Below are 17,500 nucleotides of genomic sequence, written 5' to 3' on the forward strand. Positions count from 1 at the left end.
ATGGGAGACTTTAGAGAGCGACGTCTTCATCTCGAGTATCCTCTAAAGAAGCACTTCAAAACGAACATTTTGATTTTCCGCCGACTGATTGGCTCAGTCGGTTGAGCATCGATCTACCGCGGGGGAGGTCAAGGGTTCAACTATTTAGTCTTTTCAATGACGATAGAATTTCAGTCTATTTAGGCTCCATCCTACAACCCATTTTTATTGCGAGACGCTCGAGGACACATAAAACTATTCACAAAGGGCAAGGCACAGAGTACCCGGTGTTGCTCTACGATGTAAAAGTAAAGATGAATTACGCCTTTCTTTGTTTCTGGATAATTGCTTCCTCTTCTTTTTCCTTTAGCTGCAGATCATTTGAGTATGGATTTGGGTACAGCAGCAGTGGAAGATATGACAAGACTCTTCACCAAAGTCAACGTGGTCAATGCAAACTGTTAAGTACTGACACGACAAATAACAAACTGACGCTTTGTGCCTACGACTACTATGAAAAGAGACGATCAGCGTATGCGAGATCAGATCTTTTTGCACCAAGTATGTTGTTCCTGGGAACACTTGTCCTGTTAAGTTTAACGCTCAAATGACCTGAGGAGGAAACAACCTTGACAGAAGTCCATAAACCACAAGTCTCGATCTGCAATGGAATGCGGCCCATCAGTTTTCGGTATTATCTGGTATAAGTAATCGCATAGGCCCGAGGGCAATTAAGGATTAATTTCACGCGTACTTTCAAAGTTTTCCGTGAAAAAAATACAAGTGAAATTAATTCTTAATTGCACCAGGGCACAATGCGATTACATGTTTATCTCAAAGAGGGCAAAACTATTGAGGGAAGCCCGTTCAATGCTTCGACAAATGACAATAGGCCATTTCCGAGTTCATGTCTGCGTCCTTCTCAAAGCGAGTCGGAGCGCGAAGTTTTTGTTATGAAAATTAGTTTTCATTCATATGTAAAGTAGAACTAATTACCATCACAAAAACTTCGCACTTAGACTCGCTTTGAAGAGGAGGCAGACATGAACTCGGAAATGGCCTATTAACTTTAAAACATGTTTTCATCTGGTTAAAGTTCAATCAATAAATCGATGCTGTCAACAGAATTTAATTGTATTTTACATGTGGATAAAAAGCAGTTTAATCAGAGTCAGAATCTGGAAGAGGATTCTCTTGTAACTTCGCTTGCTCTGGATATACAAGCAACTGTTAACCAATCAAGATCAAGTAATCATGCCAATTGCCCTCGTCACACCTCCGACTCAGCCAATCATCATACAGTAATTTTGCCCTGTATGAGATAAAAGGTCGAATTACCACCGTGAATGATTGGGAAGGCTGACGTTTCGATCGTTAGCCCTTCGTCAGAGTGAATAGAGAAATTGTGGGTGTTGTTGAGGGTGTGGAGGAGCTTTGCCATTGGTGGAAATATCAATTAATGACATGAGAGGCGTTCATTGATTCGTGAGGATAGAGTGTTGTACGGGCCCGCAAATGATCCCCAAACTGTACCGTAAATGATACCAGGACCGCAAATGATCCCGGAACGCAAATGTTCTCCATTTTGGACTTCAAATGATCCCGAAAAAAAAGTTGGGAGTGGCATGGAGTATGGAATGGTCTGAACAGAGAATTAATGTGATGACCGCTTTTATTAAAATCACTTTAAATCATGGCTCACACAGGTTTCTGCCCCATTATAGTTTTGCAGAAAGACTGAATTTTGTTTCTTACCACGCTGATATAAATTTCCCGCATTTAATTATCGGACACAATCATCAAAAACTAACTTGGACGCAGTTCTAAACTGATTGTGACTAGGGGCCCGTTTTTCGAACCCAGCGAGCAGTCTCTTTCGATATTCCTAGAAAAATCGGGTCTGCCAGCGGCCTCGATTCAGTGACATTTCACATTAAGCATGCAAATGTGTAATTCGGTGTCAGTCACGCATGACGAGTAACTCAAAAACCACGAAACGAAAACAAATAGTCCAGATATTCGAATAACTCTGGCAAACACACGCAGGGTTCGAGAAACGGGGCCCTGGTCACAATCAGTTTAGAATTGCCTACAAGTTAGTTTTTGATGATTGCATCCGATCATCCGATAATTAAATGTGGCAAATTTATAACAGCGTGGTAAGAAACAAAATTCAGTCTTTCTGGAAAACTAGAACGAGACAGAAACCTGTGTGAGCTATTTAAAGCGATTTTAATAAAAATAAGCGCTCTTCACATTAATTCTCTGTCCACACCATTCCACCCTCCATGCCATTCCACACTTTTTTTCGGGATCATTTGCGGTCCAAAATGGGGATCATTTGCGTTTCGAGGTCATTTGCGGTCCTGGTATAATCACAGGTAACCCAGGCTCACTGTGTGTAGGTAAATATAGAGAACATCTGAGGCGAAGTTTAGGTCTGACAATTTGCTACAAAATGGAAATAAAAATCGATAAAACTTACCATGTGGTGAGCTGTTGTTGTCTTTAACGAAGTTTCGGGGAAAATGGTCCCCGTTCACCTTCCTTCATAATATAGTGACAAGGTAGGGGACGGAAGCCAGCTTATGGACTCCGATCGACCCAAAACAAGCACGATTTTTTTCGCGAAAATCGAATCCAGTCGCTCAATAAACACGCCAGGCTCGTGGAACATGTATTTCTCTAAACCATGAATCCACTGAAGCATCTCCAGGTAGCAACGCGAAGCCACCAGACTCCGTAAAACTTGTAAGTTAACCTGCTAAAATGGCGGCCAGAAAGCGTTGTACTCGCGAAGTGTCCAATTCAAAACGCCTGGTGACGAGTAAAATAAGTCCCCCTGGAGGGAGGGGAGTCCCAGATTGCTCAGTGAGTTTTGTTTTTAGCAATGTGGGACTCCCCTCCCTCCAGAACTTATTAAACTCGTCACCAGGCGTCTAGAGTTCAGTGCCATTTTGAATTGGACACTTCGCGAGTACAACGCTTTCTGGCCGCCATTTTAGCAGGTTAACTTACAAGTTTTACGGCGTCTGGTGGCTTCGCGTTGCTACCTGGAGATGCTTCAGTGGATTCATGGTTTAGAGAAATTCATGTTCCACGAGCCTGGCGTGTTTATTTAGCGACTGGATTCGATTTTCGCGAAAAAAATCGTGCTTGTTTTGGGTCGATCGGAGTCCATAAGCTGGCTTCCGTCCCCTACCTTGTCACTATATTATGAAGGAAGGTGAACGGGGACCATTTTCCCCGAAACTTCGTTAAAGACAACAACAGCTCACCACATGGTAAGTTTTATCGATTTTTATTTCCATTTTGTAGCAAATTGTCAGACCTAAACTTCGCCTCATATGTTCTCTATATTTACCTACACACAGTGAGCCTAGGTTACCTGTGGTATAATTTGCGGTACAGTTTGGGGATCAGTTGCGGTCCTGGGATCATTTGCGGACCCGTACAGTGTACCTAGTTGAAAGATGAATTAGTATACCGAATAGCGGTTCTACGATGGTTGGAGCTGTGGAAAGCCCTGAAGCTCCACAAACCCTAAACCCTAACCCTTCACCCAAACGTGTTTAAAAAACTATTTTTTCAAGTTTTCACCTCTTTTCTTACATGATGTTCCTGCCTTTAAGTAGTCAGCGCCATTGTTTTCTAATGAGACCTGATCCTAAAGCCTAACAAAAGAGCTAACCCCAACCCTTCACCCAAACAGGTTTAAAACATCAAATGAATCAATCAGAAAGACAAGGGAAGGGGCGTGCATAAATAAGGGCCAAGTTTGAACACGTAAGCTCCACGTGAAACAACACATGCATCGCATAAATTAGGGTTAGGGTTAGGGTTTGTGGAGCTTCAGGTCTCCACAGCTCCACCCGTCATAGAACCGCTATTCGGTATAGTACTTGAATTTTTGTTCGATATTTTTGCGGCTTTCTGTGTTCCCGTGGTGTAAGGATAGGCCGCAAATTGTCATGTTGCGCTACCGGTAGATTTTTGGGGAAAATAAACGTAGCGTTCTTGTTTCCCTTGCACGAAGCATAATTTTGCAGTTAAGCACGCACATTCCCTCGAGCGGGTACTTCGTTGCAGACCAATAAGAAGTGTTGTCGGTGACTTGCCATAATTTGGCGGGACCCGTATTCCACATTTATATAATACAGTAAACTGATGGGCCAAGGCCAAATGAGATCTTCTTCAAATGAGAGAGAGGGCTTCTGATCCTGATAAGACAATAGAAAAAAAACTATTTTCTAGCAATCATTTCATTTCTTTTAGACAGGCTTCTTAGGAAAGGCGTCCCATTTTCCTTAGGCGCTTTCTATTCGACCAAAAATGTTGAAGAAACCGGGAAGAGAATCGAATGGAGAGGAAATATCCCGTAAGAAAATTTCGGACATTTGCCGGGCATACCTCAGTCGCGTTCCGGAATAACCGGAAAATGGCGCCCCATTGGTTCAGCACTCCTCGGAAGCAATTGCTATTAACATTTTGGGGCAATGCTGTCCCATTCGCCACATGAAATTATCGAAACCATAACTTGAGACTTTCAATCGAATGGAAAGCGTCTATTATTAGAGTGCAGACCATTTGATCTATTGTCTTGCTCCTTATCAAAACATCGGTCTTAAAACCGCAATCTTAGAAAATAATTCTACCTCCAAGCCTAACCCTAAGCAGAGAGCCTAACGTTCAAAATTGAGAGTGCATGACCCTATTCCGGAATAAGAATACGTAGGGTGCTGATTTAAAACGGACAATAAAGATGGGTTTACAAATTTATTTTCTATTGGTATGCGTTTGAAGTCTTCTTATTTGAAGGGTGTTTGTGGTTTGTTATCAGGTATTTTCTTATAGGTGTTTTAGTAGTCCCCAAGAATACCAGACGTTCTCAGCCAAGGTCCTTCTTGGAGGAAAGCAGTAGCTCAGAACTTGTCTAGCAGGTTTTTGCCTCTTTAAAGATTAAAATTAAATTGCGCTGCTTTAACCAAAAGGAAATCAGTTGGAAGGGAGATCTAAAATCGCGAAAGACACCTCGGAGTTAAGTTAAAAGGGAACAGAATTCACTTTGAGGTTATCGCCCTTCAAGACCAAGTATCTTCTCCGCTATCGGCATCAACGTCAGTATCCTAGACGCGATTCGTAAGCTACTTTCAGAAGGTAGACAACGATCTGGGAAATGTATAAAGTTAATATTAGAGTTGGCCGACCGAAGAAAGAGGGTTTGGAGGTAGCTCAACAGTTCGAGTAAGATGTTTTGGCTTCGGATTCTGAAAACGTAGAACGTTTGCGCAAGGCGAAGAATGCAGCTGAAAAGAAGTGGAACGAGTCGAGCCAGAGACCAGGGGCTTCGAACAAGCTTAAATCTATTTCCCTTTATTGATAATCAGCTTTTTTCTTCCTGTACTTTGTGAATCTCATCGAATGGTTGGATTACATGTACCTGAGAAACCGACCCATTATGAAGTTGTTTGTTGTGAGTTTCAGACAATCAAGGGAGAAAGTATTTTTCGTTCGTTTGAGCGTAGCGAATTAGAACGTACGTAATAGCATTTTCGCAGGCGTTTGACAATTTTTACGTGAATCTCCGTAAAAACAAAGGATTTCTAACCTATATTCCATGTATTCCAATTCCGTAATACGGTCAATCGAACGCACCCCATATGAAACCAGCCCTAAATTTGTAATGCAAGCTACACTTATTTCCTATCAAAAAATTACCAATTAATTATCAAACATGTTACTGTGACCTTGCACAATCTCGACCACACAATCCACTCCACTTTTTTCTGTGGCAACGTTTGTGAAAAATCCCATAAGGATGACCACCACTCTTTTCTCCAAAACTTGTTCGTTTTTGCCAGAGAAATGATTTTGTCGAACAGAAATGAGACATGCAGTGCTTGGAACGATTACGGTGACCTCCGCACATTTGCCACATGGTGGACACGACCGAAATTCCGGTACATTTTTGTCATCCACCCAGGGAAATAGTATTTGACACAAACAATGCCTGACATAACCTTAAGTAATTTTCCCTGCAAAAATAAACCTCTCTCTCCATCAGTAAGAAACACTTGGCAGTACTTTTGTTCTCCGCGAGATTTCACAACGGGTGAAGCCAAGAAAACATCACTTTCCAATTTTGATCCAAAGATTTTACTTTGCGTCCAAGTTTTGGATTTTACTATCCGAGGTACAAAGGTCTTACTTTGTGAGCTGGATCAAGAAGAGAAAGATTACTAGCTCGATTAAGAATGCATATAACTATGAAACACACGAGTTAAAAATGGGAAAACCCGAATCTGTAGGCTGGATGCCAAATCAGTCGTGTACACACTTAATAAATGCATTTAGGCGACTGAGAGTTGACGTCCTTTTCCTCGACCTCAAGATTTTAAAGTCCGCAAATACAAACCGTGAAATAAAAAACCTCTTCACTTGAAATATTTAAGGACGGTGCCTACTATTGTTCTTGCGCATACGTTCTGCGCATCTCCAGATACTCGGATTTCCTATCGGTAGTGCTTACTAATGCAGGGATATTTTTGCGCGGTTTAAATTAAACAATCCTCTGCATGAAAAAGAAAGCTTAAAATGCCATCGGTCTGGTCACGAATAAACACAAGAAGAACAAGGGAGTGATTTTTTGGTCGAAGTACGATGTAGCAGTTAGTGACTTAACAAAAAGTTTCACTTCTCTGACTTCCAACGAAGTCTTCACTTCCAAAAAGCTTGTGTTTGTGAAATAAACTCGAGCATAGACCACTTCATAAATACCGACACTTTACATTCCTTTGTATTGATGTTAATTAGACCTACTGCCCTCATTTTGGAAAAAAATACTCTTTTGAATTTTGCTCGTCGTAGCAAGGCCAGAAAGGCTTATTAAAAATTAAAACAAAAGAATGTTTTTTTGTGGCGGCCATTGTGAAAGAGGTCTATGTCATTTGCTCATTCGCAGGATAAACGATTAACAGTTTTGGTTGCTTTTATGGCTACATGTACTTTAACATGAACTTTTGGGAAAACTAAGAAAAAATGTGTTTGCTATAGTAGATGAAGTCACTGATTTAATGGTAGATTGATGGAGAGAGTAAGCTCAGCAAGAAGGTTAATATCGTTAAAAATGCCTGTTAGGGAGGGAGCAATGTTTGAAGGATCCCTAGCTACTATTTAAGACCAGGTTTTTTTCATTTTTGCCCTCCTAAAAACAAGACTTCTTAACTTCCATGTTTGCTAAAGATTTTTACTTATTGTTAATGTCAATTGTTGAAAGACAGTTCTGTCTGGTAAACAAGCAACACTAAAAATGTCGAAGGTCAGTTAGTTTTCTCAAAAAATGAATTAACACAGAAATGGCCGTTATGTCTAAATGTGTCAAATATGGCAAATAAAATCGCTCAAAAAGGAAACTACAGATTAGAGTACAAGTTCGGCAGTTGGTTTGGGGAAAGGAAAACTAGGAAAGCTGTTGAGCCACAAATTCAAAGTATCTAATAATTTGCACCTATGCTCAATGAACACTTTGAAGAATGACGAAAGTGGTACTTGAACATGCTCGCCTTTTCATACAAAAAAAGTCGAATTAGAGGGAGCTGGCATGATTTAGTCATCTGCATTTTGAAGCAATGACTCACTGAGAGCCAAATCCCAGTAATGTTCCACACCATATTTTTTAAGGTGTTCCCTAGCAGTTGTTTGCATTGGACAGAGTTTGAATTTCCAATCGCTGAAGTTCCTTTCCTTGTTAGTTCCCTACATAAAAAAGAGAAAACAAACTTAATCAGATCTCATAATCAGGCACTCTTTTACATAAAATGAAAAAAATTTTCAAACTCGGAATGCAGCCATTAAGTTTTTCTAATTGAAAAAAAAAGTTACTGTACACATGCCCTTATTCTCATAGAAATCAAAATGTGATCAGAAAAACGGACACAAAGGCTTCTGTCTCCAAGATGCGCATTAGTACCTTAGGGCCGATTTACACGGTACGATTTTTGTCGCATGCGACAACGGCTTACGACAGGCTCACGACATGATTTACGATTGTTGTGTACATCAGAAAAAATGTCGTAGCATTTTAAAACAATCATGTTTTAAAACGCTGCGACAATCGTAAGTCATGTCGTAGGCCTGTCGTGAGCTTGTACAGAGGAATTCACTTTAATACTTACATGTATGCTTGTAGTCTTAGCTTAAGATTAAGCAAAGTGCTTGCGTGCTGTACGTTGATATGATTTGTCAGTTTGCATAAAACTCAATTTTTCAAGTCGAAGAAATAAAAAGGAAAGTCCTAACCGCGCAGACAGAGTCAAACCTCACCTCCCACACAAGGACACAAGGCTGTGTCTTCCTACCAGTTGACTGCTGTCCTTCATCATCATCATCATCAGACTCTTTCTCATCTTGCCATTTGATTCGATGCAACATTAGACGCTTGAATTTCTTTACCGCTTTTGGACCTCCCTCTACTATCACAAGATTGACATCTTTGTAGAGAACAGCACATCCTGGCAAAACAAGAAATACATGCAAGTTAGTCAAGTAAACTAGAGTAAAAATCAACCTTATTTCAGACGTCTTGATACTCAAAACACACCTGTCAGGAAAAGCTGTTGTGCATTGATATCCACTTTATATTTTCTCTGTGGGTTTTTTAATTCTGTGACTCTGAACACAGCTACATGTACACCAAGTGAAGTGTCCTCCTTTAATTTTCGGATTGTTTTCTCTCGTCGGGCTTCAGGGGTGAGTTTTCGTGCTGCATTGGCAGCTTCATGGGCCCTGCAAAAAATGGCAGTGAAAAGACCAGAATAATCCATTTACGGGCTCCTTGTAATGTAGTTCCACCAAGGACTTCAACTTATTATTGGCTTACAACATTTTTGTAGAGAATTTTTTATCTGCACCGTCCGACATTCGCTGGAATTCGCAAATCTCCTTGAACGAGGGGTGGCGTTCGGTAGCGCACATATTTTAAGGTCATGAGTAAATTGCAGCTCCTCTTAGTGACAAAAAATGACATGGGTTGGCCTTGGCCCATTCACACTGATACATTAGTAAGCCACTCTGGAAGGAGCTTGCTGGCTGGAATGGCATAGTGATTGCGTGCTTTATCCCCTTCAGAAGACGAAATCGCGAAAATAAAATGATTGGGGTTTTCCCGATTTCGTAAATATCGTGAAAATAAGTGTTGCAAAATGTGACCACGCAAAAAATCACGAAATTTACGAGTAGTAAAAACATTGTAATAAACTAAAATATATATGAATTTACGATATGCAGGGTGCAATGATGTCTCTAAGAGTACAGTGTATGTAGATTCAAAATCTCATTATTGAAGAACATTGGTTTAAGGATTAGTAGCTCTTGCGGTAAGTTTTGTGAGAGCTAAGTGCATGGTAAGCTATTTCATTTGAAATAACTTTTATTGAGTAGATAGCACTATGTGTAGTAACGCAGTACTCACTTTTGTCTTTGTGCCATCTGTGCTCGGACGTGAGCTTCTACTTTGGTTGGATCTTGAACTGCTTCATTACCAAGAACTCTCATCAAATTAGAGATTTTAACTACAACAATAAGCAGTTAACACAAGCGTTTGATAGTTTAAACAATCGTTAATAATTGAAGCATTTTCTACTGCTGTTTTGAATGTGCTGATGCCCTGGTAATGGCCAAGTGAAGGGATGTACTCTGCCTCAGATAAAATCTCGCAAATTACCACTGTATACAACATGTACACTGTAGGGAAAACTCGTGGGCTAAAATTTTATTGGGTTAACAAAAACAATTGACAAAGGAGCTGCCACAAGAGAGAGATGGAAAGAACGATCAGCAAGCATTAGCCCTTTGTCAGGGAAAATCTGGTCTGGAGATACATGTACATGATGTACTCAAATCATTTTCATTTGCACTTATTCTTAACAAATCTTGCTTAATCACGAACCATTTCCTTTAAAGTCCCTGCTTTTCAGCAGTCGAAAGTAAGAGGTGAAAACCGTGTGGCAATCAGTTTACAAGTATATGTACAACTCTACAAGGGAAAGGGATGGTTCAATATCTCTATGAAGTCACAAACTACTACAGTAGGTATTTTGCAGTGCCGGAACTGTTTAAAGACAGCGATGCAAAGTACAGTACAAGTAATTTGTGACGTTGGCTTGGTATTGAATCCATTTTTTCCTTCCTTGATGGATCATGTGCATGGCAAATTTCTCCATCTTTCGATGGCCATGAAAAAGAAAGTAAGGAAAAGATTAATAAGCAAGAAAGTACAACTGTGTGTAGGGACAAGTGTGAAGAATCATTGGAGTGGAAGTGTTTGACTTGATGAGCCGTTTAAGCACAGCACACCCATGTCCCCGACACTTGAGACTTCCTCAAGACCGAGTACAAAAATATAGGCCAATACTTAATTTTAAAATAAACTGGGGTTTTTGCAATCTTTGAAGTGACGATAAAGAGATTCAAATACACATGGAAATTATTGAGCTGCTTACAGTATCCAGGGCGATACCTTTAGGGGGTGGGGGTGGTTCTAGTCCAAGTCTGATTTTCTCCTGCTTCTCTTTCTCGATTTCTCGTCTACGTTGAGTGCGGATCTTTTTCCTTTCTTTTTTTGTTAACATGATGGGAACGGATGGTGCTTCTTTAGGCTCAGCTAGAAAAAAGGAGTAAGATACAGTAAACACTGTTAAAAATGTTCTCTAGCTAATTTATTCTGGAAATAAAACAAAACAAAACACTATTGGGGCATAATAATTATGCTTGGATGTTGTTGTCCTTGTGAATTGCAATACAGTATATTACTATAACCGTCACGCGCCCAGAAGTGACATTAATTATATAACTTTTACTTTGTATGATGCCAGACGATTAAAAATTTCAAGTACATGTACTATAGATTTGTTCAACTAGATGAGAATATTAATTGAAATAATCCTTTTCGTGAAAAGAACTAGGGATTATTTCTTTGCCTCTGCAAGGTGATAGCTATTTTTTGTCATAATCAAATAAAGTGACCCCCATATTGTATTCCCTTAATGTGATAAGGGCAGTTTCTATGTCAAGCTAGGACAAAACAGCAAAACAGACTGTATCATGAGTGAGCCCTATTGGGTGCTACAATATACATGTATACACAAAAATCAAATGAATGTGTTTTTGAGATTTAAAGCACATGAGTTGTATATTGTTTTGAAGAAATTTAATTACATTTTGTCTGGTTCTTAGGTGGACATAGAGGAAGACTGAAGTTTACATGTATGAACAAAAAGTCAAACCATTATTCACCAGCATTATGTGGGAGTAGCTTTTATACAGAGATGCAAAAACAGGTGCATTTTTCATCACCCTACTCCATGAAGAAGCATGGTGACCTATCTTTTCAGATTGCATCCTTATGACAACTTCTGTTTAAAGGGGCTCATCCTAAATGGCAGTTTGCAACAATAATTTTATTCCCATATTATGACTTACCTGCTGGGTGTTTTTGTACAGGGTGCTCTACTAGTGCTGTCACTCCAACAACAGTTGCATCAATTCCTTCATTTGGCAAATTAATGTAATTTCCTGCAGGAAGGATATTTCCATCCCACCATTCAATATCTGGAATGAAATCCTCTTGTGCTTCTTTAGGTGTGATCAAAGCAAGTTTGGTTGCTGACGAAATTCCAGTTTTCTTTGCAACTGCTGCTATCTCCTTTTGAAGTTTATCAAGCTGTGTCTGAAAGAAAAATAATTGAGAGAGGAATGTTTCTGTTGAGAAGAGAGTTTGGACTAAATTGAGTAAATAATGTCCTGTGGATGAGGTTCTCTCAGATAAAGGATCATTGTCCTTTTTTACCATTACTGTTTATCATGAGCAAACAAAGAAGCCCTATATGAAAAAACACACTACAGTTTGAAAACATGCAAGTCATCAAAAAATGAAAAATGATCATTTTTAATTACTTACCGACTATTTTGCATATTTGTCCTAAACTCATTAGCATTTATAATTTACACTGTAGAATAGATAGTCCATTACAGTTTATCTACAGTAAAGTAATACTGCAGTGACTATTTATTTTGTTGTTGCCTTTGTTCCACATTAATTTACAGGATGACTATCACTGTTCTAGATTTACAGTACTTTAGTGGCTATGTTTGGCATCCACAATACACTTTATGATCACAAAAGGATACTATCACTAAGTTACTGAACAAATTACACAACATACCTTTGCTCGTATTCTTTGAGCTATTTGTTGAAACTTTCCTCTCTCATGAAATTTAAATCCCCTCTTGTTTCGTTGTGCTGATTTGATTCTGTAAAATAACCAGAGGAGAGACAATGAGGAGCCACTTTAGCTCAATAGCAAAACCACACTGTTCTCTCTTCTAAGACCAATAATTATTGGCCAGATACTGTAAAGCTATAAAACTGTTTTCTCACTTGTGTTTACAAGTACCTTCGACATGAACAATGTAGTCTCAAAAATCATAGCAGTTGGTCTTCTTTTACTGTACATTAATTATTATTATCTGTACTGGTAGTGGTTGGTGCCAAATTTTGGCATTGGCAACCACATTTTTCACCCAATTATATGTACCTTTACTGCAGATAACAATCTTTATTGAGTATCCATATCCTCAATAAAGATTGTTATTAAACAGATAAAAAGCAATATGGCTGCATGGGTTTCCTCTATGCTGCAGTATGACTACTTCATTTATTACAAAATTTAATGTACATGTACAGTGTATATGGATAGGAGTATTTTACCAGGAACAAAAGCACTCGTAGAATCAATACGACCACTATGTCTGGGAACTTAGTGGTGTATTTTTTGTATGTAACAAGAGTAGTCATAATTTATTGATTAATAATGTCATGATTCCCACCTTTTTCACCCATCTTCTTTTGCTTGTATTAATACCCAGTATTAAAGCCTGCCTTTGAATCTCTATCATGTACACAATGTATATTTATTGTCCATATATTATAATAAAACGAAAATGTACACACTGGCTTAAGATATGAATTCTATGTTCTTGTGGCAAGAATAATACATGTATCTCATTCATTCACTGCACTCATTTGTGAGATATTGTTCCTGCCACTCAAACATAAAATTCACATCTTCTCGCCACCACATAATAATACTAATTATTGTCTATTTATGGTCTGTAGTAAACACCAGTGTAAACTGTTGCAAGTCATACTTTTTCAAGGCCTTACTGATGCAGCCCCCATACAATAAAATGTTCAGAAATTTTGATGAACAAGCATTTTTCATAGAGAACTGAAATTCAATAAAGTCAAGCAATGATCTGGACTTCTGTTAACTAATTGATGTAATTGATGTAATTCATAAGGATGTAAAAATAAGTAATTGCCCCTAATTTGGCAAATCTGGCAGCCCTAATTCTAAAGTAGGCATTTAATGTTTGCAAAATGTGGATGAAGGGGCTGTTAACTTATTGGCTCCTGATGCGCCCTTATTGATGAGTAAAATCATCTGGCGTTAGACAGAGCAAAATCTATCAAGTCTCAGATTAAATGTAACTCACTGACTCCTGAACAACACCCATTGATGAGTAAAATTGTCTGGCATTAGACTGAGTAAAATCTATCAAGTCTCATTCCTGGGAGTCAACTCATTTGATAATACATGTACCAAATTTCCATTTCTCCATTAGACTTCGAGTTTAAAGTGTTGGGAAAAGCCATTAAGAAAATCACCAATCTGTTGTTGGAAAAGCCATTCAAGGTGTTAGAAAAAACCATGGTTATCTGTTTCTGAGATGTTGGTTTTGACCTGCTTTACGTCCCTGCAACATATCCCGGATATTAATTTTGTCAATACAAAAAAGAGCAAGAGCCAAAATCGCACAGAATACTTGCTTGATTGGTGGGAGACCTTGTTCATACAAATTTCTTAACACTTAAAAAAGTCCTGTAAGATCCAGATCACTGATAAAATTTAATCATGCCTCACCCCACTCGGGGATCAAAATATTTGCTTTCATTCAGGTCCTCTGTTGGCTTTTCAATCTTGAACTGCTCTGCCTTCTTGGCACGAATATTTGCCTTCAGTGTTGGCATTCTGCTTGCAAGCTGGACTGCTCTTCCCGTTGAATCAACAGTTCGACCAGACTGGTCAAGGATCAGCGCTTTGGGATGTAAGGTGTCTTCTTTAACAGCAGTCAAAGAAATTAATCCTGACTTGATGAGGTTTGCACCAGCACTTGAAAGGTTGGTATTAGAGAACTGCAGCAAAGAAACATCATAAATTTATCCGGAAACATTCAATACAATAAAAAAATTAACATAAAAGCAGGGCTTGGAATAATGGCCAGTCAATGGACAATGTCTGCTCAAAAATGTGTTTGTCCGGTCAAATCCCTGGATGACCGTTTACAGTACTCTTCAAAGGAAAAATTAATTTAAAGCTAATAGTTCTGAAATAAGGTTGTACATTATTCGTGGTCATGAAAGAAAAAAAAGGAAGAAGGCAAAAGAAAGATACGAACAGACCACCTTTGACTACAGTAAAATTTCCGGTACACCTGTAGGTGCAAGTTTCTGCTTTGTCCTACATCAGTCATGAAATTAGACTTCCAGCACGGCGTGTCTATCAAGTGCGTGAAGTCCCTGTCTGCATTTAAACAAAAAGGTAATATCTAACATTTCTCGCCTCAAGGAAAGAGGCACGAGACTACAGGAGACAAGTCTGCCCTTGTAGTCCATGTCAGAACGTACGATGAACCTAGTGGCCCTACGCTGAACTCCTTCAATTTTTATCAAGTTCTTCTTATGAAAGGAAGACCAGACAGGGACCCCAACTTCCAACTTTTCTCATAAGAGATCACAATTTTTAACATAAATCCTCTTCTTACCAGGTTAGGTTTGTTAGCCAGTTGCGCTTGGATCTTTGCCTGCAGTTCAGCTGCACGTTTAGCCTTTTCTATTGCTTCGTTCATCAATTCTTGTTGCTGTACTAAACTCGGAACTGGCTGTAATGTAAAGGAGAAATATGCCAATAAAGTTATCTCAAAGGGCTACGTCACTTTCTGCTTAAAGAATGCACACATCAGTGTTCATGCAACTGACTTGGAAGCCATGACGTCTCTCACTGAAGCTGGATGACAGCTTTATCTACTGACGAACCAGTTGAATCAAACATACAACCATTCAGAGTGACATCAGAATAATGGCCAGTATTGTTGTGTTGAAGTTGTATATGCAATTATTATATGCAAATTAGTGGCATGGTATTCCAAAGTTTAGCCCAAGCACTCACCACAGTACTGCTCAAAGATAAGCAAACCATCAAACGAGTTTCAAACTGGTCTTCAATTACATGTAGTTTGCGTTTGAGTTTCAATTCTAACGCAAACGTGTTGACCAAATTCGTTAACTTTCTGAAGCATTTGCATCACAAAAGGTTCAATGAAGTGTTTGAAAGGTAATGTCACAAAATAATACAGTCTCGTCTTGCCATGAAAAGTTCACAGTTTGCGGACTATTAAAAACAAAAAGGTGCATGTTTTCGGATTTTTTCACATCACATAGCCATGTTACCAAACACAAGTCAATGACAAGCGTAATGACACCCTTACAGTTTCCACTTTCCAGCAAGCAGTTGTAAATGTGTGAATGCCAGACATCTGTGAATAGCTTTCCAACTGTCTTGCAGCTTTTAACTACAGTGTACATGAATCTATTAAAAGGAACAGGGACAATGACTTTGTCGACAATTGGAGTGGTATTTTGCTCCAAAAATAAAATCATTTGAGATACAGTAACAAGAACAAAAATACACATTGCGCTGTTTCAACACGAAGATGCAAAAATTCAATGCGATAAGCCGAATGAATTTTACTTTCCATAATTATTTATGAGAACGACCAAATTAAATGATTCAGTTTAAAATCATTGAACTCTCCAATTGAGTTCCCAAAAAATCTTCTTAATAGCGTATGAAACTGAAGGATCCTTCAGTTCCTTACGAGACAAAATTAATTTAAACCTCACTAGGGAGGTGATGGTCACAGCACCACAAAAGGTCAACATCACGCAAACTGAGTGATTAGTCTGCTGAACATCTTATTTTGAATAAATTATTGCAATGTGGAAAGCATAAAAAATATGTTCATGTAATACAAGAAAAAAGAGCCTTTCCATCGCAAAATGTGTTGCATTTCTGAAAGATTTTTTTTAGTTTCCCTGCTAAACAAACAACTTTCTCCATAAGGTACATGTACCTGACTACTGATCCACAATTATTTCAGAGTTTTACAAAGATTGAGAATCTGTTTAGAGGAAGTTCCTTGCCGATAACGTCAACACGCACGTCATGATCATACAATGCATGTTCAGTACAGCTGACGGGTTTGTCAGCATTACATGCGTGTTTCCTGCATGAAAAGGCACCATACATGTATTGCATTGGCAAAACATGCGAGTAAAAAATATACAAAAGTGGGTATAAAAGAAAACATGCACTGTGAAAATTTACACGCAGATGCTCATTACGTGCATGTATAAATACTATTAAAAGAAGTGATTTCATTTTATTCTACGGTTTTTAGCTCAACTGTTTACAATTGTATACACTCTTCCTTTCTGAAGCTTCACTTTTACACGTAATTTTTATTGCGTTCACATTGTCCACATCTTGCAGAGCTTTAATAAGAATTTAATTCACAACAAATTGATTTTCTTGAAATCCTATTATTATTTTTGGGGCATTTAAAAAGGCATTCTTGCTTATTATCTCGTCATCAAGTGACGAAAAGTTGTGAAGAAAAGTTAGGAGCGACAACACAACCCCTCATAGTGATGACTGTGGCACTGAAAAGCTTTTTTAGGGCTTGTGCTAAAACACAGATGATGGATTCTGGATGATAGACAATAGATGATAGATGACAGACTATATTGGACAAATTAATTAAGTTTTGCTGGTATTCTTTTAACCCATGAGGCGCCATGTGACCCGAACTTAAAAAAAGACACAAAACGTCAGCAAATCGCCATTGGATTGACGTTCTATATAATTATGTACATCGTTTTTCAATGTCAATTCTCAGAGTTTTGTGTGGAGACGACATGTTAGTGGATGAAAATGGTCCACCAATATGATGGCTGTTGATCAATGAAAACATGTGGAATTCACTTACTTTTTTGCTTATGAGATAAAATACATGTCGATGAACATATCTCCTAACGTACTTGAAACGCTGGAGCTGTCAACAAGTTTTAACAAACAGATATGGGCGATCGTTCATATTTCCCCTGGTCGTAATTGAACTGAACTAATAGTGTGAACTTTCGTATAATGATTAATAATAATTAAAGTCTGTGACAATTTGTCCAATATCATCCATCATCTATCGTCTATTGTCCAGAATCCATCAACTGTGTTTTAGCACCTTTTTTAGAAGGTTTTTTTCTCTTCAATATCAACTTTGCGTTGACCTACGATTTATCTCTCAATGCAACATCTTATATTTTGTTGAGTTGTTGCAATGGTGC

At 38.6% G+C, this 17,500-nt stretch overlaps 2 protein-coding genes and 1 long non-coding RNA gene across 5 annotated transcripts in view; 2 read left to right on the plus strand and 1 right to left on the minus strand.

Annotated features, from left to right (window-relative positions):
- Positions 1-1,102, plus strand: part of LOC138018545 (uncharacterized) — a 21,191-nt gene extending 20,089 nt beyond the window's left edge. For all 3 annotated transcript variants that reach the window (XM_068865213.1, XM_068865214.1, XM_068865215.1), the window contains exon 8: positions 350-1,102. In XM_068865213.1, the coding sequence (XP_068721314.1) occupies positions 350-590 (241 nt within the window). In that variant the 3' untranslated portion in view covers positions 591-1,102. The remainder of the gene's footprint in view (positions 1-349) is intronic.
- Positions 1,103-2,910: 1,808 nt separating this feature from the next.
- On the plus strand, positions 2,911-11,447 carry LOC138018547 (uncharacterized). The gene is made up of 3 exons (XR_011126041.1): positions 2,911-3,263; positions 9,265-9,353; positions 11,212-11,447. It is a non-coding gene; the product is annotated as an uncharacterized lncRNA (long non-coding RNA).
- LOC138018543 (U4/U6 small nuclear ribonucleoprotein Prp3-like) overlaps positions 5,337-17,500 on the minus strand; it is a 20,843-nt gene continuing 8,679 nt past the window's right edge. Inside the window, exons 2-10 of the mRNA XM_068865212.1 lie at positions 14,863-14,979; positions 13,962-14,233; positions 12,201-12,288; positions 11,458-11,704; positions 10,496-10,639; positions 9,449-9,548; positions 8,579-8,763; positions 8,302-8,489; positions 5,337-7,734 (exon numbers count right to left, since the gene is read on the minus strand). Of these exons, the coding sequence (XP_068721313.1) occupies positions 7,585-7,734; positions 8,302-8,489; positions 8,579-8,763; positions 9,449-9,548; positions 10,496-10,639; positions 11,458-11,704; positions 12,201-12,288; positions 13,962-14,233; positions 14,863-14,979 (1,491 nt within the window). The 3' untranslated portion in view covers positions 5,337-7,584. The remainder of the gene's footprint in view (positions 7,735-8,301; positions 8,490-8,578; positions 8,764-9,448; positions 9,549-10,495; positions 10,640-11,457; positions 11,705-12,200; positions 12,289-13,961; positions 14,234-14,862; positions 14,980-17,500) is intronic.

This window comes from Montipora capricornis, chromosome 10 (assembly GCF_036669925.1).
Source record: "Montipora capricornis isolate CH-2021 chromosome 10, ASM3666992v2, whole genome shotgun sequence".
In the NCBI taxonomy this organism is placed as follows: domain Eukaryota; kingdom Metazoa; phylum Cnidaria; class Anthozoa; order Scleractinia; family Acroporidae; genus Montipora; species Montipora capricornis.